This window comes from Somniosus microcephalus, chromosome 10 (assembly GCF_052327205.1).
Source record: "Somniosus microcephalus isolate GS21.2 chromosome 10, FLI_Smic_1.0, whole genome shotgun sequence".
Taxonomy (NCBI): domain Eukaryota; kingdom Metazoa; phylum Chordata; class Chondrichthyes; order Squaliformes; family Somniosidae; genus Somniosus; species Somniosus microcephalus.
Genome location: NC_140996.1, coordinates 227,732,146 through 227,754,324, shown reverse-complemented (window position 1 = coordinate 227,754,324; position 22,179 = coordinate 227,732,146). Strand labels below are relative to the sequence as shown.

Here is a 22,179-nt window from a genome sequence, read left to right as displayed (position 1 = left end):
CTCTCGAGTCAGTACAAAGAAGGTTCACTCGGTTAATCCCGGGGATGAGGGGATGGACATATGAGGAGAGGTCGAGTAGATTGGGACTCTACTCATTGGAGTTCAGAAGAATGAGAGGCGATCTTATTGAAACATATAAGATTGTGAAGGGGTTGGATCGGGTGGATGCGGGGAGGATGTTCCCGATGATGAGTGAAACTAGAACTAGGGGGCATAGTCTTAGAATAAGGGGCTGCTCTTTCAAAACTGAGATGAGGAGGAACTACTTCACTCAGAGGGTGGTAGGTCCATGGAATATGCTGCCCCAAAAAGCTGTAGAAGCTACATCATTACATAAATTTAAAACAGAAATAGACAGTTTCCTAGAAGTAAAGGGAATTAAGGGTTACGGGGAGCGGGCAGGAATTTGGACATGAGTCTAGGTTCGGATCGGTCATGGCCCTGTGGGTAGCGGAGCGGGCCCAGGGGCCGTGTAGCCTGATCCTGCTCCTATTTCGTGTGTCTAATTCTGTTAGATTCAGGAGATGGTTCTGTGATAGTGGATTGGCGGTTAGGATCAGATCAGCCATGGTCTTATTGAATGGCGGAGCAGGCTCGAGGGGCCGATTGGCCTACTCCTGCTCCTATTTCTTATGTTCTTAGTGCAGGAGTCCCCAAAGTGCATCCCATTCTCTAACCAGTATTCAGTTCTAAATACTGGTAAAGGCAATGTTTCCTCTGGAGAGTACAGCCAGAGCCAAGTCCACGACACCACGGGTAGCTCAGCTGTACAGGGGGCCAGGCAGGAGGAAGATCAGGAAAGCAATAGTGATAGGGGATTCAACAGACAAGGACAACCAGGTAGGTAGTACAGGAATCCCCCAAGTGCATCTTGCTCTCCAACCAGTATTCAGTACTGAACACTGGTGAGGACAATGGTTCTTCTGGGGAGTACAGCCAGAGCCAAGTCCATGGCACCACAGGTGGCTCAGCTGTATTGGGGGGGGGGGGGGGGGGGGGGGGGGGGGGGCGGAGGGGGGGAAAGAGAGGAGGATCGGGAAAGCAATAGTGGTAGGGGATTCGATAGTTAGGGGAACAGACAGGTGTTTCTGCGACCGCAGATGTGATTCCAGGATGGTATGTTGCCCTGGTGCCAGGGTCAAGAATGAGTGGCTGCAGAACATTCTGAGGGGGGAGGGTGAATAGCCAGAGGTCGTGGTCCATATCGGTACCAATAACATAGGTCGAAAAAGGGATGAAGTCCTGCAGGCAGATTTTAAGGCGCTAGGAAAGAGATTAAAAAGCAGGACCAAGTGGCCTAATCCTGCTCCTATTTCTTATGTTCTTATGACCTCATGACCTCAAAGGTAGTAATCTCTGGATACTCCCGGTGCCATGAGCTAGTGAGTACAGAAATAGGAGGATAGAGCAGATGAATGCGTGGCTGGAGAGATGGTGCAGGAGGGAGGGTTTCAGATTCCTGGGGCATTGGGACCGGTTCTGGGGGAGGTGGGACCTGTACAGGTTGGGCGGGTTGCACCTCAACGGAGCCGGGACCAATGTCCTCATGGGAGGGGGTTTACTAGTGCTGTTGGAGAGGGTTTAATCTAATTTGGCAGGGGGCTGGGCACCAGAATGTAGCATTAGAAAGGAGAAACAAAGTTCGCAAAGGATTGGGAGAGATAGACAGCACTAGAGCAAGCAATAGTAAGGTATTAGGTGGGGTCAGATCAAAAGAGAATACAAGAAGGTCTAAGATAGGTTTACAGTGCATGTGTGTAAACGCACAAAGCGTGGTAAATAAGGCTGGTGAGCTGCAAGCGCAAACAGCCACATAGGAACATGATGTCATGGCGATAACAGAGGCCTGGCTCAAAAATGGGCTGGATTGGGTTTTAAATATTCCTGGATATAAGGTGTTCAGGAAAGATAGGGAAGGAAAGAAAGGAGGTGGGGTGTCAGTATTGGTTAAGGAGAATGTTACAGTGCTGGAGAGAGAGGATGTCCTGGAGGGGTCAAGGACAGAAATGATTTGGTTAGTTAAGAAACAAGAGGTGCCATTACACTACTCGGTGTATTCTATAAACTACCAACTAGTGGGAAAGATATAGAGGAGCAAATTTTCAGGGAAATTAGAGAGGTGAAAGAACTGTAGAGTAGTGGGAATGGGGGCTTCAATTATCCTAATATAGACTGGGATAGGAATCGTGTAAAGGGCAGAGAGGGGGAAGAATTTCTGAAGTGTGTTCAGGTGAATTTTCTTGATCAGTACGTTTTCAGCCCAACAAGGAAGGAGGCATTGCTGGATCTGGTTCTGGGTAATGAGGTGGGTCAAGTGTCAGTAGGGAACAGTTAGGTAACAGTGATCATAGTATCATAAGGATTAGATTAGCTATGGAAAAGGACAGGGAGCAATCTAGAGTAAAAATACTAAATTGGAGGAAGGCAAATTTCAGTGGGTTGAGAATGGAGCTGGCCTGGATAAATTGGAATCAAAGATTAGCAGGCAAAACTGTAATCGAATCGGCTGCCTTTAAAGAGATGGTGTGGAGATGCCGGTGTTGGACTGGGGTGGACAAATGTAAGAAGTCACACAACACCAGGTTATAGTCCAAGTTTTATTTGAAATCACAAGCTTTCGGAACGCTGCTCCTTCGTCAGGTGAAGTGGAGAGATGCCTATAGACACGGATTATATAGTCAGAGACCTGTTTGGACACCATTCACACCTTTGATTGCTGTGATTATCTCTCTGCCGAGGTGTGATAAATGGCAGTTAGAAAGATTACCTGTAATCATCTGGCATTATTCTCTGACTATATAATCCATGTCTATAGGCATCTCTCCACTTCACCCGACGAAGGAGCAGCGTTCTGAAAGCTTGTGATTTCAAATAAAACTGTTGGACTATAACCTGGTGTTGTGTGACTTCTTACATTTAAAGAGATGGTTCAGGTCCATTGCCATGAGGGGGACTGGTAGGGCAACTAAAGCCAGAGCTCCCTGGATGACGAGACAGAGAGTAAGATGAAGCAGAAAAAGAGCGCATATGACAGATGTCAGGTTGAGAATATAAGTGAGAATCAGGCTGAATATAGAAAGTTCAGAGGGGAAGTGAAAAAGAAAATAAGAGGGGCAAAGAGAGAGTATGAGACTAGATTGGCAGCTAGCATAGAAGGGAATTTAAAAGTCTTCTATAGGCATATAAATAATAAACGGGTAGTAAGAGGAGGGGTGGGGCCGATTAGAGATCAAAAAGGAGACCTACGCATGGAGGCAGAGGGCATGGCTGAGGTACTAAATGAGTACTTTGCATCTGTCTTCACCAAGGAAGAAGATGCTGCCAAAGTCATAGTGAAAGAGGAGGTAGTGGAGGTACTGGATGAGATAAAGATTGATAAAGAGGAGGTACTAGAAAGGCTGTCTATACTTAAAGTAGTTAAGTCACCAGGACCAGATGAGATGCATCCTAGAATGCTGGTGAAAGTTGAGGAGGAAATTGCAAAGGTACTGGCCATAATCTTCCAATTCTCCTTCGATACAGGTGGTGCCAGAGGACTGGAGAATTGCAAATGTTACACCCTTGTTCAAAAAAAGGTGCAAGGATAAACCCAGCAACTACAGGCCAGTCAGTTTAACCTCAGTAGAAGCGATAATCAGGGACAAAGTTAACAGTCACTTGGACAAGTGTGGATTCATTAAGGAAAGCCAGCACAGATTTGTTAAAGGCAAATTTTGTTTAACTAATTTGATCAAGTTTTCTGATGAGGTAACAGAGATGAAGGCAATGTGGTTGACGTGGTGTACATGGACTTCCAAAAGGTGTTTGATGAAGTGCCACATAATAGGCTTGCCAGCAAAGTTGAAGCCCATGGAATAAAAGGAAGTGGTAGCATGGATACAGAATTGGCTAAGTGACAGGAAACAGAGAGTAATGGTGAACGGTTGTTTTTCGGACTGGAGGAAGATATAGTGGGGTTCCCTCAGGGGTCGGTACTAGGATCACTGCTTTTCTTGATATATATTAATGACTTGGACTTTGTGTACAGGGCACAATTTCAAAACTTGGAAATATAGTGAACAGTGAGGAGGATACTGATAGACTTCAAGAAGACAGACAGGCAGGCGGACACGTGGCAGATGAAATTTAACGCAGTAAAGTGCAAAGTAATACATTTTGGTAGGAAGAACGAGGAGAGGCAATATAAACTAAAGGGTACAATCCTAAAGGGGCTGCATGAACAGAGAGACTGGGGTATATGTGCACAAATCGTTGAAGGTGGCAGGGCAGGTTGAGAAAGCGGTTAAAACAGCTTACGGGATCCTGGACTTCATGAATAGAGGCATAGAGTACAAAAAGTAAATAAATTATGATAAACTTTTACAAAACACTGGTTCGGCCTCAACTGGAGTATTATGTCAAATTCTGGGCACCGCACTTTAGGAAGGATGTGAAGGCCTTAGAGAGGGTGCAGAAAAGATTTACGAGAATGATTCCATGGATGAGGGACTTCAGTTACATGGATAGACTGGAGAAGCTGGGGTTTTCTCCTTAGAGCAGAGAAGGTTGAGAGGCGATTTGATAGAGATGTTCAAAATCATGAGGAGTCTAGACAGAGTAGATAGCGAGAAACTGTTCCCATTGGTGGAAGGGTCGTGAACCAGAGGACACAGATTTAAGGTGATTGGCAAAAGAACCAAAGGCGACATGAGGAAAAACTTTTTTATGCAGCAAGTGGTTAGAGTCTGGAATGCACTGCCTGAAAGGGTGGTAGAGGCAAACTCAATTGTGGCTTTCAAAAGGATATTGGGTAAGTATCTGAAGGAAAAAAAAATTGCAGGGCTACGGGGAAAGGGTGGGGGAGCGGGACTAGCTGAAATGCTCTTGCAGAGAGCCGGAACGGGCTCAACGGGCCGAATGGCCTCCTTCAGTGCGGTAACCATTCTATAATTCTATGAATCTAACAGACAGGCGTTTCTGCGGCCACAGACGTGATTCCAGGTTGCCTCCCTGGTGTCAGGGTCAAGGATGTCACGGAGTGGCTGCAGGATATTCTGAGGGGGGGGGGGGGGGGGTGGGGGGGGGGGGAGGGTGAACAGCCATGTGGTCCATATCTGTATCAATGACATAGGTAGAAAGAGGGATAATGTCCTGCAAGCAGATATAAGGGAGCTAGGAAAGAGATTAATAAGTAGGACCTCAAAGGTAGTAATCTCCGGATTGCTCCGGGTGCCCCAAGCTAGTGAGTATAGAAATAGGAGGATAGAGCAGATGAATGTGTGGCTGGAGAGATAGTGCAGGAGGGAAAGCTTTAGATTCCTGGGACATTGGGACCGGTTCTGGGGGAGGTCGGACGTGGACAGGTCGGACGGGTTGCAACGCAACAGAGCCAGGACCAATATCCTCGCGGCAGGGGTTGCTAGTGCTGTTGGAGAGATTTTAAACTAATTTGGCAGGGGGATGGGCACCAGGATGTAGAATTAGAAAGGAGAAACAAAATGCACAAAGGATTGGGAGAGACAGATAGCACTGGAGTAAGAAATAGTACGATATTAGGTAGGGTCAGACTAAGAGAGAATACAAGGTCTAAGATAGGTTTACAGGGCATGTGTGGAAACGCACAAAGTGTGGTAAATAAGGTTGCTGAGCTGCAGGCGCAAATAGTCACATGACAATATGATGTCGTGGTGATAACGGAGACCTTGCTCAAAAAAGGGCAGGATTGGGCACTAAAGATTCCTGGATACAAGGTATTCAGGAAAGATAGGGAAGAAAATTCTCTCCACAGATGTTGCCTGACCGGCTGAGTATTTCCAGCGCTTTCTGTTTTTATCCTAGGTTAGCCCGGTTGAGCATTCCCCCTCCCCCCACCAAAATCAAGGCCACACATGCAGCTACCTCTGCTCAGTTCTCCCCTCCTCTTGATCCGGGACCTAGCTTCCCATCCCCGCTATGTCCCTCACCCACTCCAGCCTGAGCCCTTGTTCTCTACAGTTTCACCCCCGGTACCTCTCCAACCTCATCTCATTCATGAAACCTACCCCCTGCTCTCTTGATCCTTTTCCACCCAATTTCTAACCAACCAACTCCCCTTCCTGGCTCACAAGCTAGTGGGTATCATCAATGGTTACCTCTCAAGCAACATCCCCTCCCTTTCAAAACTGCTGTTATTGTTCCCCGCTCAAAAAAAAAATCCACTCCTTCCATTCTTGCCAATTAACTCCCATCTCTAACCTCCCTTCCTCCTTATTTATCGCTTTGGGACGTCTCGAGGTCTTGAAAGGAGCTATATAAATGCAAGTTTTTTTCTATCTTTTCTTGACCACTCATCTCCGACCAAGATTTCGGTTACTCCTTCTGATCGCTTCTTTCCTGGCTTGGCACCCTTTTTCTGCATTGCTATATAGGACGGACTCTGGGACTATTTTTTTTTTAAAACATGAAAAAGGTGCTACATAAATGCACATTGTTATGGCTCAGCCGCTCACCATCATTTAACAAGCTGAGCAATCAGGGGTGCATTTTTGAAATAAATGGAAATGGTAACTATTTTACAAAAGTTTTCAATGTTGAAATAATTTCCATTGAGTGGATTGGGCCTATACTCTCTGAAGTTTAGAAGAATGAGAGGGGATCTCATTGAAACATATATTCTGAGGAGGATTAACAGAATAGATGTCGAGAGGCTGTTTCCCCTTGGCTGGAGAGTCTAGAACTAGGCGGCACAGTCCCACGATAAGGAGTCGGCCATTTAAGACTGAGATGAGGAGAATTTCTTCACTCAGAGGGTGGTGAATCTTTGGAATTCTCTACCCCAGAGGGCTGTGGAGGCTCAGTCATTGAGTATATTCAAGGCTGAGATCGATAGATTTTTGGACTCTAGGGGAATCAAGTGATATGGAGATCAGGCGGGAAAGTGGAGTTGAGGTTGAAGATCAGCCATGATCTTATTGAATGGCGGAGCAGGTTTGAGTGGCTGTATGGCCTACTCCTGTTCCTAATTCTTATGTTCTTAAGTTCCTCTGAATTCAAACTTAAACATCTGGTTAATTAGCCTACCACAAAAATACTAGCCCTAGAACTATTTGTTTGAAAGTATATAATCTGTACACATGGGTCAACTTTCATTGTGTGACGGAGCTACTTACTTCTTGGTGCCTTCACCCTCAGCAAATCTTCCTCAGTCTACAACAAGGGAGGAAAAGGAAAGACTTGATGCTATCTTAACATATTCAAAAGGTTCACAAAATGAGATACCACACAAGTGACGATCAGCACTGTGAATCACACAGAGGCAATAGCTTACCAGTTCTTTTATCCTCTTGTGCTTTCTGTGTTTGCCTTCAGGTTTATTGAGATGACTTGTTAAGTCGAACAAGGTTGGCACTGCATTATCCTTGAGGACTGTTCTGTAAGGGCTCTGAAAACAAGTTTATGATTTTAAGTTATGTTAGGTGTTTTATTGGTGATGTCAAATGCTTTAAAAAAAAATAACTTTAGTTCTCCCATCTATATTTTCTCCATTTCTCTCATAAGGTCTAGCAGCCCTCTGATTCTTCAGTCAGTTCTTCATGTTGGAGCGCTACAAGCTATTCGACAGTTGCAAGCTTCACAGTTCACTAATTATAGCAATGCTCGGCGGCAGTGAGTAAAGCAGTTCAGATGTTTGGATGTATTAAAAGGCTCGTACTGTGTCAAAATAGTGGAGTAATCCCGCTACTTGATAAATTATTGGTGCGACTGCACTTAGAATACTGTGTACAGTTTTAGTTTAGTGCAATAAGAATATTGCAGCTCTTGAGCTGGTACAGAAGAGAGCAACCAGAATGATTGGGGGGAGTGGAGGAATCAGATTATGAGGAGCAATTATGTAAACTGGTAATCTTCCTTTTTCCAGAGAACATGGAGAGGTGTTATGATTGCTGTTTTTAAGATTCTAAAAGGAGATCGATAATGTAGACCAGCACAGGCTGTTTTATTTTGACCAGGATAGTAGAACCAGAAGACATGTCCTGCAAATTCAAAACTAATCCACAGAAACAATATTTCAGTGAGCGAGTGGGCAATCTATGGAACAGACTCCCTAGGCAGATGGGGGAAGCAGAAAGTGTTGATTCATTCAAATGCAAACTAGATCGATTTCTTTCAGAATGACATTTTGGGATACAGTATTTGAGTAATTTGAGACATGACGTATGATAAGTGTGGAGTGCATGGGAGGAACAGGAGACTTTTAACCTATTGTTCCCAAGCTCCACCACTGGCGGTTTTCCTCGCTTCATGTCTGGATCTGTTGTAGACTCATTGATACAGATTGTTTGCTATGATTAAGTCAGTAGCTCCATTATCATTGGAGCAGAGAAGGCTAAGAGGAGATTTGATAAGAGGTTGTTTAAAATCATGATGGATTTAGATAGAGTAAATAAAGAGAAACTGTTTCCAATGGCTGAAGGGTCGATAACCAGAGGGCACAGGTTTAAGATGATTGCCAAACGAGCCAGAGGCGACATGAGGAAAACTTTTTTACACAACAAGTGGTTAGGATTTGCAATGCGCTGCCTGATAGGGTGGTGGATACAGATTCAATAGTAGCCTTCAAAAGGGGATTGGATAAATACTTGACGGATAGAAAATTGCAGGGCTATGGGGAAAGAGCGGGGGAGTGGGACTAACTGGATTGCTCTTCGAAAGAGCCGGTGCAGACTCGATGGGCTGAATGGCCTCCTTCTGTGCCGTACTATTCCATGATCATTGTATCATGCGACTATCAGGATGGTAGAAGGTGAACGAGACGGACCTCAATCTTTTATCATCTAGCAATTCCTGTTTTCCTAATTGTGAATGTCTGATGAGAACAAACATATAAAACCTTCCAGCAGGAGTCACAGTATAGCAATCACAGGCAAGAATGCCGACTGATTTTTCTCCTCCCGAGCCCTGGAATGAGGAGGCCAACTGCAGCCTGCCTATTGCTGGCCTGGCTGAATTGGCACAACCCAAGAATTGAACCAGAACTTGCTGTTCTGTATGGCTTAGTTCCGCACTAAGCAATGAATGTGCCCACTAAGCCATTCTGATAATATTCCAGTTTTCATAATCACAACCAACTCACCTCTAGACTCAGGGTACTGTGATTTAAAAAAAAAATTGTCAGTTACTGAAACAGGGAAATAGAACAAGTCGGAAAACAAATTCTAGCAGTTTCAAAAAAATTACTACAGATCGACGAAAGAGCCACAAAATTTAAATTTGGATTCGTTCTACACATTTATTCCAAGTATAGGTTATTATTTCCAACAGCTCGTCACAGTATAGGTGGGAAGAATTCTGTTCCAACTTACGTTTGTGCATATCAGGGATTGTTCGAAGTGTCTCGCACATAGCCTGTACTGTTTGTGAAGCTGTTCAGCAGAGCGGTTTTCCAGATCTGCTCTCCGGCAGTTCTCCACCCATTTCTGACACCTACATTAACACAAAAAAAGCAATGTTTTTTTTTATTACCCAACTTTGATAAAGCGCTTGCATTTCAATTTCGTTTATTAACGGGAAAAAGCAGAATCTTTACCAAGTATTTTTTTCAATAAAATATTCAATGTAATTGTCTGTGCATGTGCCAAAGGAAACAGCTTTTTAAAAATCTGTTCCTGGGATGTGGACGTCACCGGCAAAGCCAGCATTTATTGCCCATCCCTAATTGCCCTTGAGAAGTTGGTGGTGAGCTGCCATTTCAGAGGGCACTTAAGAGTTAACCACATTGCTGTGGGTCTGGAGTCACATATAGGCCAGACCGGGTAAGGACGGCAGATTTCCTTCCCTAAAGGACATTAGTGAACCAGATGGGTTTTTACGACAATCCGATAGTTTCATAATAATAATCAACTTTATTGTCATTGTTAGTGCACAAGTGCAGTACAACGAAATGTAAGCTTGCGGCTCCCGAGAGTGTACATTTTGATTAAGACATTTAACATTCATTTGACTTGTAACATAAACATAAACATAATAGTGCCAATGCACTTTATTACTGACACTAGCTTTTTATTCCAGATTTATTTAATTAACTGAATTTAAATGGTGCCGTGGTGGGATTTGAACTCACCATACCCTTATGAAGTTATGGAGGAAGGGTAAGAGGTCTATGGGAAAAGAAACTAATTGGATAGCTCTGTGCTACCAGAGAGTGGTGAGAATGTGGAACTCGTTACCATACAAAGTAATTGAGGCAAATAACATAGATGCATTTTACGGGGAGGCTAGATAAACTTGAAGGAGAAAGGAATAGAGGATATGTTGATTGGGTGAGATGAAGCAAGGTGGAGCATATTTAAGTCTCAGGAAAAGGGCTGAGATGAGGAGAAAATTCTTTACTCAGAGGGTTGTGAATCTTTGGAATTCTCTATTCCAGAGAGCTCAGTTGCTGAGTCATAGAGTCGTCATAGAGTCATACAGCACGGATAGAGGCCCTTCGGCCCATCGTGTCCGCGCCGGCCATCACGCCCTGTCTAATCTAATCCCATATTCCAGCATTTGGTCCGTAGCCTTGTATGCTGTGGCATTTCAAGTGCTCATCCAAATGCGTCTTGAATGTTGTGAGGGTTCCAGCCTCCACAACCCTTCCGGGCAGTGAGTTCCAGACTCCAACCACCCTCTGGGTGAAAAAGTTCTTTCTCAAATCCCCTCTAAACCTCCCGCCCTTTACCTTGAATCTGTGCCCCCTAGTTATTGACCCTTCTACTAAGGGAAAAAGCTCCTTAGTATCCATCCTATCTATGCCCCTCATAATTTTGTACACCTCAATCATGTCCCCCCTCAGCCTCCTCTGCTCCAAGGAAAACAAACCCAATCTGCCCAGTCTCTCTTCATAGCTGAAGCGTTCCAGCCCTGGTAGCATCCTGGTGAATCTCCTCTGCACCCTCTCCAAAGCTATCACATCCTTCCTGTAGTGTGGCGACCAGAACTGCACACAGTATTCCAGCTGTGGCCTTACCAGTGTTTTATACAGCTCCATCATAACCTCCTTGCTCTTATATTCTATGCCTCGGCTAATGAAGGCAAGTATCCCATATGCCTTTTTTACCACCTTATCCACCTGTTCCGCCGCCTTCAGGGATCTGTGTACTTGCACACCCAGATCCCTCTGACCCTCCGTCTTGCCTAGGGTCTTACCATTCACTGTGTATTCCCTTGCCTTGTTAGTCCCCCCAAAGTGCATCACCTCGCACTTTTCCGGGTTAAATTCCATTTGCCACTGTTCCGCCCATCTGACCAACCCATCGATATCGTCCTGCAGACTGAGACTGCCCTCCTCGCTATTTACCACCCTACCAATTTTTGTATCATCCGCGAACTTACTGATCATACCTTTTACATTCATATCCAAGTCATTAATATAGACCACAAACAGCAAGGGACCCAGCACCGATCCCTGTGGTACCCCACTGGCCACAGGCTTCCAGTCACAAAAACAACCTTCGACCATCACCCTCTGCCTTCTGCCACTAAGCCAGTTTTGTATCCAACGTGCCAAGGCACCCTGGATTCCATGGGCTCTTACCTTCTTGACCAGTCTCCTGTGCGGGACTTTATCGAAGGCCTTACTGAAATCCATGTATACCACATCCACTGCGTTACCCTCATCCACACACCTAGTCACCCCCTCAAAAAATTCAATCAAATTAGTCAGACATGATCTTCCCTTGACAAAGCCATGTTGACTATCCCTGATTAATCCTTGCCTCTCCAAGTGGAGACTGATTTTGTCCCTCAGAATTTTTTCCAATAATTTTCCCACCACTGATGTTAGGCTCACTGGCCTGTAGTTCCCCGGTTTTTCCCTACTCCCCTTCTTGAATAATGGAACTACATTAGCGGTTCTCCAGTCCTCTGGCACATCCCCTGTGGCCAGAGAGGTTCTGAATATGTGTGTTAGAGCCCCCGCAATCTCTTCCTTTGCCTCACACAGCAGCCTGGGATACATTTCGTCCGGGCCTGGGGATTTATCCATTTTTAGGCCTGCTAAAACCGCCAATACCTCCTCCCTCTCGATGTTAATGTGTTCGAGCATATCACAGTCCCCCCGCCCTATTTCTATGTCTACATCGTCCCTCTCCATAGTGAAAACAGATGCAAAAAATTCATTTAGAACCCCTCCTACATCTTCCGGCTCCACACACATATTGCCACTTTTGTCCCTAATGGGCCCTATTTTTTCCCTAGTTATCCTCTTACCCTTAATATACTTATAAAACATCTTAGGATTTTCCTTTATTTTGCTCGCCAGTGTTATTTCATGGCCCCTCCTTGATCGCCTAATTTCTCTTTTAAGTATCCCCCTGCACTTTTTGTACTCCTCTAGGGCTTCCTCCGTCTTTAGCCTTTTGTATCTGCCAAAAGCCCTCCTTTTTTTCTAATCCATTCTCGTATATCCCCTGACATCCACGGTTCCCTGTGGTTTTTGGAACCACCCTTGACCTTTACGGGAACATGTTGCCATTGTATGATCTCAATCTCCCTTCTGAAAGCCTCCCATTGCTCCGATGCGGATTTTCCTACCAGTAGCTGATCCCAGTCCATTTTGGCCAGATCCTGCCTTATCCTATTAAAATCGGCCTTCCCCCAATTTAGAACCTTTATTTCCGGCCCATCCCTGTCCTTTTCCATGGCCACCTTAAATCTCACCATATTATGGTCACGGTCACCAAAGTGCTCACCTACTAGCACTTCTTCCACTTGGCCGGCCACATTTCCTAGAATTAGGTCCAGTACCGCCCCCTCTCTTGTAGGACCTTCTACATGCTGGCTCAAAAAGCTCTCCTGGATGCACTTTACGAATTCTACACCCTCTGTGCCTTTCACACTCTGACTATCCCAGTTAATATTGGGGAAGTTGAAATCCCCCATTATTATTACCCTGTTATTTGCACATTTCTCTGAGATTTGCCTACATATCTGTTCCTCTATCTCCCCCTGGCTGTTTGGAGGCCTATAGTACACTCCCAGCAAAGTGCTTGCCCCCTTCTTGTTTTCAAGCTCCACCCATATGGCCTCATTAGAGGAACCTGCTACTATGTCATCCCTCCTTACTGCAGTAATTGACTCCTTAATTAATATTGCTACACCCCCTCCTCTTATACCCCCCCCTCTGTCTCGCCTGAAGATTCTGTACCCCGGAATATTGAGCTGCCAGTCTTGCCCCTCCCTCAACCATGTCTCCGTGATAGCAACAATATCATACTCCCATGTGTTTATCAACACCTTCAGTTCATCCACCTTATTTGCAAGACTCCTTGCATTAAAATAGATGCCATCTAGCCTTGCCCTTGTATATTTGCCCTATCTACCAAGCTGACTTGTTTTTTTCTCTATAATTGGCAGCACATCGCCCCCTCTTTCAGCTCCCCTCTGTATCCCATCCCCCTGCCAAGTTAGTTTAAACCCCCCCCAACAGTGCTAGCAAACCTCCCCGCAAGGATATTTGTCCCGCTCTGGTTCAGGTGCAACCCGTCCGACTTGTACAAGTCCCACCTTCCCCAGAAGCAAGCCCAGTGATCCAGGAAAGTAAAACCCTCCCCCCTACACCAACTCATTAGCCACGCATTCATCTGCTCTATCCTCCTATTCCTATACTCACTAGCACGTGGCACTGGGAGTAATCCAGAGATTACAACCTTTGAGGTCCTGCTCTTTAATCTGTTACCTAGCTCCCTAAATTCTTGATGCAGGACCTCATCCCCCTTCCTACCTATGTCGTTGGTCCCAATGTGGACCACGACCTCTGCCTGCTCACCCTCCCACTTAAGAATGCCCTGTAGCCGCTCAGTGACATCCATGACCCTGGCCCCAGGGAGGCAACAAACCATCCTGGAGTCACGTTTGCGGCCACAGAAATGCCTATCTGTTCCCCTTACGATAGAATCCCCTACCACTATTGCTCTCCCACTCTTTTTCCTCCCTTTCTGAGCAGCAGAAGCGTCCCTGGTGCCAGGAAGCTGGCTGCTGCTGCCTTCCCCTGGTGAGTCATCCCCCTCAACAGTATCCAACTTGGTATACTTGTTTGAAAGGGGGATGTCCGCAGGGGGCCCCTGCACTTCCTGCCTGCCTCTGTTGCTCCGCCTGATGGTCACCCCCTGTGCAGCCCTACCCTGAGGCGTGAACAACTCGCTAAACGTGCTATCCACGAGCCTCTCAGCATCGCGCATGCTCCAAAACTCATCCACCCGCAGCTCGAGCGCCACAATGCGGTCTACAAGTAACTGCAGCTGGATGCATTTCCCGCACACATGGTCGCCAGGGACACTGGCAGCGTCCCTGATTTCCCACATAGAGCAGGAGGAGCAGAACACGGGTCTGAGCTCTCCTGCCATGACTTACTCCTTTAATTAATCTAAAAATGTATTCAATACCCCAGTTACAGGTATACTCTAGGGCGCTTTATTTACCAACTGTTCTCACTACAACACAAAGCCCCATGAAATTTAACACCACAGAATTCAAGCTTGTAATGAAAAGAGAGAAATACTCACCAACCAATCACTTACCTGCTCCCTGGTGACGTCACACCCCGATCATATTCAAGACAGAGAGCAGTAAGATTTTAGGATACCAAAGGAATCAAGGGATATGGGGATCGTGTGGGAAGGTGGAGTTAGAATCATAGAAGTTTACAGCACAGAAGGAGGCCATTAGGCCAATTGTGTCAGTGCCGGCCGAAAAAAGAGCGATCCAGCCTAATCCCACTTTCCAGCTCTTGGTCCGTAGCCTTGTAGGTTGCAACACTTCAAGTGCATATCCAAGTACTTTTTTAATGTGATGAGGGTTTCTGCCTCTACCGCCCTTTCAGGCAGTGAGTTCCAGACCCCCACCACCCTCTGGGTAAAAACAGTTCTCCTCAACTCCCTCTAAACCTTCCACCAATGACTTTAAATCTATGCCCCCTGGTTACTGACCTCTCTGCTCAGGGAAATAGATCCTTTCCAGCCACTCTATCCAGGCCCCTCATCATTTTTATACACCTCAATTAAGTCTCCCCTCAGCCTCCTCTGTTCCAGTTCAAACAGAAGATCAACCATAATCTTATTGAATGGCAGAGCAGGCTCGAGAGGCTGTATGGCCTACTCCTGCTCCTAATTCTTATGTTCATACAAACACTAGCATGGAGCAGTGGGACTGAGTGGGCTGTGTGTGTGCTGTACATTTTTTTTCCACCCAGAGGGCAGTGGGAGTCTGGAACTCACTGCCTGAAAGGGTGGTAGACGCAAAAAACCTCATCACATTTAAAAAGTACTTGGATATGCACTCGAAGTGCCGTAACCTACAGGGCTACGGACCAAGAGCTGGAAAGTGGAATTAGGCTAGAGGGATAGAAAGAAAGACGTACATTTATAGAGTGCTTTTCATGACCGCTGGACGTCCCAAAGCACTTTAGAAGATAGATAGGAGCAGGAGTAGGCCATTCGGCCCCTCGAGCCTGCTCCGCCATTCAATGAGATTATGGCTGATCATCCAAACTCAGTACCCTGTCCCTGCCTTCTCCCCATATCCCTTGATCCCTTTAGCTTTACAGCCAATGGTAATTTTGAAGTGTGGTCACTGTTATAATGTAGGAAACGCGGCAGCCAATTTGCACTCAGCAAGCTCCTATAAGCAGCTGTTTTTACGGTCAGCCAAACGGCCTCCTTCTACATCGTGAATTTCTATGATTCTAACTCAAACTTTCCATGCCATCCTCATATCCCTCGATTCCCTGAATGTCCAAAAATCTATCCATCTCAGCAGCGGCTCAGTGGGTAGCACCCTCGCCCCAAGAGTCAGAAGGATGTGGGTTGAAGTCCCGCACCAGCGACTCGAGCACAATAATCTAGGCTGACACTCCAGTGCAGTGCTGAGTGAGTGCCGCACTGTCGGAGCTGCCGTCTTTCGGATGAGATGTGAAATCGAGGCCCCGTCTGCCCTCTCTGATGGACGTAAAAAGATCCCAGGGCCACCATTTCGAAGAAGAGCAGGGGGGAGTTATACCGGACCAATATTTATCCCGCAACCAAACATCGGCTGAAACAGATTATCTGGCCACGATGGCGTGACTGCTTGTCTCATTGAAACGTATAAAATTCTGACAGGACTGGACAGACTAGATGCAGGAAGGATGTTCCCGATGGTCGGGGAGTCCAGAACCAGGTGTCACAGTCTAAGGATAAGGGGTAGGCCATTTAGGACAGAAATGAGGAGGAATTTCTTCACCCAGAGAGTGGTGAACCTGTGGAATTCTCTACCACAGAAGGCAGTAGAGGCCAAATCATCATTAAATATATTCAAGACAAGAAGGAGTTGGATATATTTCTTACGGCTAAAGGGATCAAGGGATATGGGGAGAAAGCAGGGACTGGGTACTGAATTTGGATGATCAGCCATGATTGTATTGTATGGTGGAGCAGGCTCGAGGAGCCGAATGGCCTACTCCTGCTCCTATCTTCTATGTTTCTATGTTTGTGGGATCTTGCTGCACGCAAATTGGCTGCCTACGTTACAACAGCGACTGCACTTCAACAACAACAAAAAAAAGCACTTCATTGGCTGTGAAGCGCTTTGACACATCCCGAGGTTGCGAGAGGCGCAGTAGAAATTGCCAAGTCCTTCATTTTTTCTCAGCCTTGGAAAGATACAGAATTGGCAGCCAGCCGCTTCTGCGCATGCGCCCTTCCCTCCCGCCCGCCCGGGACGGCGAGGCCTAGCGACGGAAAGTGGAAAGACAAGCCCGACAATAAATTTTAAAGCACCGCCCTCGACCGCACGGCTACAACCCGCATCATCAGCTCCCCCCACCCCCGCCCGCAACTACGTTAACAAACTGCGACCTTTTATTCCCCACCCACACAGGAGAATTACTTTTAATTACAAATTAAACAGATGGATCCAGTGTTCCAGCCCTCACCTCTCGGGGTCTCTGGGGAACCTGAAGAAAGGTAGGTCCGGGTAGTTGGCGCTGCCCCTGCTGCAGTTCGGAGCCGCGCAGAAATTCGGCATCTTATTATTATTATTTCCACCACTCCCCCCACCCACCCTTCTCCAGCAAAAGAAAAAGAACGGGATTTCCCCTCCCCCTACTAAAGCAAACGACGCCTTTTTTCCCCTCCCCTGCTCCAGCTGCGGTTTGGGAGGTCAGGCTGGTCCTCCGCTATACCACAATGCGCCGCGCCACCGCGCCAATATGTATACACACACACATACATACAAACACACATAAAATTGCCATTTGTTAGCAAGCTGCAAATGCCATCAGGAGGTTCAACATGTCTTCACCATCTTGTTAAAAAAAATTTTTTTAATTGGTTGCAATTTTAAAATTTGAGAGCAGGAAAATAGTTTTTATTTTAAATTTATAGAAACATAGAAGATAGGAGCAGGCCATTCGGCCCCTCGAGCCTGCTCCGCCATTTAATGAGATCATGGCTGATCATCCAAATTCAGTACCCTGTCCCTGCCTTCTCCCCATATCCCTTGATCCCTTTAGCCTTAAGAAATATATCCAACTCCTTGAATATATTTAATGAATTGGCCTCCACTGCCTTCTGTGGTAGAGAATTCCACAGGTTCACCACTCTCTGGGTGAAGAAATTCCTCCTCATCTCTGTCCTAAATGGCTTACCCCTTATCCTTAGACTGTGACCCCTTATATAGCACCTTTCACGACCCCAGGACATCCCAAAGCGCTTAACAGCCAATTTGAAGGGGAGACGGGGCCTCGGTTTAACGTCGTTTAATGGGACTGACTGGATTGCTCCACAGAGAGCCGGCACGGACTTGATGGGCCGAATGGCCTCCTTCTGTGTCGTTATGACTCATCCGAAAGACGGCACGTCTGAGATGGCACTCCCTCAACGCTTTTGATGGGTAGTCACTGTAGGAAACTCAGCAGCCAATTTGTGCACAGCAAGCTCACGCAAACAGCAATGTGACAATGACCAGATAATCTGTTTTTTTGGTGATATAGATTGAGGGATAAATTATGGCCAGGACACCAAGGATAACCCCCTTGCTCTTCTTCAAAATAGTGTCATGGGATCTTTTACATCCAGAGAGAGTAGACGGGGCCTCGGCATTGGAGCATCAGCCTAGATTTTTGTGCTGAAGTCTCTGGAGAGGGACTTGAACCCACAACCTTCTGACTCACAGGCGAGGGTGCTACCCACTGAGCCACGGCTGACAACATTTTTTTTGGCGTTGATAATGAAAATTCATCAAAACTAAATCTAAATTTATTAATGTCTCCACATCATGACACAAAAAGGCAGGTGGGGGCAGGGTGACCACTAAGAAACAACCAATTGGATTTAAAAGGTGTCCCATTTTGCTGCATTCCATTCTGAAGATGAAAACCTCGTGTTCAAATGGTTTTGCCTTCTACCATGTTTGTCTTCACCAATATATTGATGGCGTTTTGGTATAGAAGCCACTTTCAGGAGATTTCATAAGCTGGGTTAATGTTGAAGGCTTTATGAACACTTATGAAATAGAATTTAAATAAGCAGATCCCAGAAAATATGACTGATATTATACAACAGAAGCAAGCTAACTTCTGGATCATAACATGGTTTTAATGCTGTTCTGTCTCAGGACAAAGTATTGAGCATTTAATACTCAGCATCTATTTTTGTTCTTTGGACTATCTCACATTTCTGCAGGGAAGAGCATTTATTACCAGCTGAACCCAGTTTTTTTTAAATTCATTCACAAGATGTGGGAGACGGCATTTATTGCCCATCCCTAATTGCCCTTGAGAAGGTGCTGGTGAGCTGCCTTCTTGACATTTCAGAGGGGCCCATTTCAGAGGGCAGTTAAGAGTCGACCACAGTGCTGTGGGTCTGGAGTCACAGATAGACCAGACCAGGTAAGGACGGCAGGTTTCCTTCCCTAAAGGACATTAGTGAACCAGTTGGGTTTTTATGACAATCCGGTAGTTTCATGGTCACCATTACTGATGCTAGATTTTCATTCCAGATCTTTATCATGCAGGTACAGCAAGTAATCAAAAAGGCAAATGGAATGTTGGCCTTTATTGCAAGGGTGTTGGAGTATAAAACCAGGGAAGTCCTGCTACAACTGTACAGTTTTGGTCTCCTTATTTAAGGAAGGATATACTTGCATTGGAGGCAGTTCAGAGACGATTCACTCGGTTAATTCCTAAGATGAGGGAGTTGACGTATGAGGGAAGGTTGAGCAGGTTGGGCCTATACTCATTGGAGTTTAGAAGAATGAGAGGTGATCTTATTGAAACATACAAGATACTGAGGGGGCTCGACAAGGTAGATGCAGAGAGGATGTTTCCCCTCGTGGGGAAACCTAGAACGCGGGGGCATAGTTTCAGAATAAAGGGTCGCCCTTTTAGAACTGAGATGAGGAGGAACTTCTTCTCTGAGGGTTGTAATCTGTGGAATTCTCTGCCCCAGAGAGCCGTGGAGGCTGGGTCATTAAATACATTTAAGGTGGAGATAGACACATTTTTGCAAGATAAGGGAGTGAAGGGTTATGGGGAGCGGGCAGGGAAGTGGCTTTGAGCCCAAGATCAGCCATGATCTCATTGAATGGCGGAGCAGCTCGAGGGGCCAAGTGGCCTATTCCTGCTCCTATTTCTTATGTTCTTTATTTAATTAACTGAATTTAAATTCCCCAGCTGCCATGGTGGGACTTGAACTCGGGATCATTAGTCCGGGCCTCTAGATTACTGGTCCACTATGCCAAGTTTGAGCGTCACTTTCCCTGGTAAGGTTTTAATTGGGAAAAAATACTTTCAATTGGACACTAACACACATCCCATTTAATACGTTTATTTTAATTAACATTTTATAAGCTGCAGAATGTTAACTGCAAGACACGGCATCTCTCAATTGTTGTAAACACCGAACTGGTTCATTAATGTCCTTCAGCAAAGTGAACCTGCCACCCTACCCTACCCATGACTTTAGTCCAACACAAAATGAGTTGAAGTAGCATAAATCACAACAGCAGGTGTCATACCTGTCAGGTGTGGCTCAGTGGGTAGCACTCTCGCCTGAGTCAGATGGTTGTGGGTTCAAGTCCCACTCCAGAGACTTGAGCACAATAATCTAGGCTGACACTCCAGTGCAGTACTGATGGAGTGCTGCAGTGCCGTCTTTCGGATGAGACGTTAACCGAGGCCCCATCTGCCCTCTCAGATGGACATAAAAGATCCCAGGGCACTATTTCAAAGAGCAGGGGAGTTATCCCCGGTGTCCTGGCCAATATTTATTCCTCAATCAACATCACTAAAAAAGACTATTTGGTCATTATCACATTGCGGTTTGTGGGATCTTGCTGTGTGAAAATTGGCTGCTGCATTTTCTACATTACAACAGTGACTACATTTCAAAAGTACTTCATTGGCTGTAAAGCGCTTTGGGACGTCCTGAGGTCGTGAAAGACACTATAAAAATGCTAGTCCTTCTTTAGCTGTGTGCCTGAAGGGGTTGTGTTTTTTTAAAATCGTAGTTTCTCATTCAAATAGATGGTGCAATAGTGCTGTCTGTTGGCAGGTTGTAGTGAGGATGGGAGGATACAAAAGCAAAAAAGGCGATTCTGAGAAATTGCAGTTAAGGAAGTTGGCCCTTTTTGGAAAAGGAGAGTGATGATGGAATAAGTTTTCAAGTCTAACTAGCAAGCTGACAAAAATCGATCCATGCAAATTGTTCAATGTAGTTAAAAGTTATGAGCATAAAAGGAAATCAGGGAGAACGTTTTCCAAAGGGTAAGAGGATTGTGGAATTATCTGGTAGGCGCAAAGGGTTCATGAGCGAACTGGACACACTTCTGGAGAGAGAGAGGGATATGGTGAGAAGTCAAGTAGGTAGGCTTAATCTGTGAAAAGGTTTCCACAAAGAAAGAAAAGACAGACTTGAATTTATACAGCACTTTTCACAACTTAAGAACATCCCAAAGCACTTTACAGCCAATGGGTAATTTTGAAGTATCGTTACTGTTACAATGTAGGAAACGCGACAGCTGATTTGCGCACAGAAAGGTCCTACAAAGAGCAATGTGATAATGACCAGATAATCTGTTTTTAGTGATGTTGAGGGATAAATGTTGCCCAGGACACCGGGGAGAACTCCCCCTGCTCTTCTTTGAAATAGTGCCACAGGATCAGTTCCATCCGCCTCAAGAGGGCAGACTGGTTGACGGCCTTCCACTACACTTAAAATTTCTTCCGTTCTTATAATATATATGTTTTTAAATTGGATTGTATGCTTTTGCACAAAACTGGGCATGGAAATGACTGGGATCAGTTTGAGTTCCGATGTTTGCTTTGTTGCCGATGAATTTTCATTAAAAATAACAATAATTTTAGTAACATCTTTTGTCGGATCTTAAATTTGCAAAACACAGCTAAAATCCAATTAAGCATTCCTAATAAATGTTTCCAAGACCCTGGATTCTTGATCTAGCAGGGTAAAGTAGTTACCTAGATAACCAGAGGGCACAGATTTAAGGGAATTGTCAAAAGAACCAGAGGCGACATGAGGAAAAACTTTTTTACGCAGCGAGTGGTGAGGATTTGGAATGCACTGGCTGATAGGGGGGTGGATAGAGATTCAACAGTAGTCTTTAAAAGGGAGCTGGGTAAATACTTGAAGGAGAAAACATTTGTAGGGATATGAGGAAAGAGCGAGGAGAGTGGGACTAACTGGATTGCTCTTCGAAAGGGCCGGCGCAGACACAATTGGCCGAATGGCCTCCTTCTGTGCTGTACTATTCTATGATTCTATGTCTAGTACCTGCTGGAATTTAGTATCCGTGCAGCTCTTGTATTTAGCTTTGGTTCAGGCAAGCGAGAGTCAGGGTATCGAGTCCATGAGTTGGTCTGGTGGCATTTTTCTTTTTTTTTTAAATGGAAAAAATTTAGGAACTTGATTAGGTAATCTCAATAGACGAGTCAGAAGCTAAAAACTCAGTCAGACCTAAAGGAAGACTCTTGATTATCAGCCAATTTCCACTATCCTCCATGGATATCCCCTTCATGATGGCAAAGAGGAGTTCCGTTGTATATTTTTAAAAGCAGACTTTTGCTATCTCCTGTGCATTTTACAAATTTCCAGACAGCCCAGTCCACAGCTATTGGCATATGGCAACCATAACAAAACATTCCTTCGTGCCTACTGGATTCTTTCTATATAATCTAATCTTTTACAT

General features: G+C 45.4%; 1 protein-coding gene across 3 annotated transcripts in view; it reads right to left on the bottom strand.

Moving 5' to 3' along the window:
- Positions 1–22,179, bottom strand: part of LOC147112130 (52 kDa repressor of the inhibitor of the protein kinase-like) — a 67,863-nt gene that overhangs the window by 23,992 nt on the left and 21,692 nt on the right. For 2 of the 3 annotated variants that reach the window (XM_085999704.1, XM_085999705.1), the window contains exons 1-4: positions 16,907–17,030; positions 9,321–9,441; positions 7,286–7,399; positions 7,128–7,164 (exon numbers count right to left, since the gene is read on the bottom strand). In XM_085999704.1, the coding sequence (XP_085855830.1) occupies positions 7,128–7,164; positions 7,286–7,399; positions 9,321–9,441; positions 16,907–16,998 (364 nt within the window). In that variant the 5' untranslated portion in view covers positions 16,999–17,030. Of the gene's footprint in view, positions 1–7,127; positions 7,165–7,285; positions 7,400–9,320; positions 9,442–16,906; positions 17,031–22,179 lie in introns of those variants that run through there. The other variant, XM_085999703.1, reaches the window with a different exon arrangement.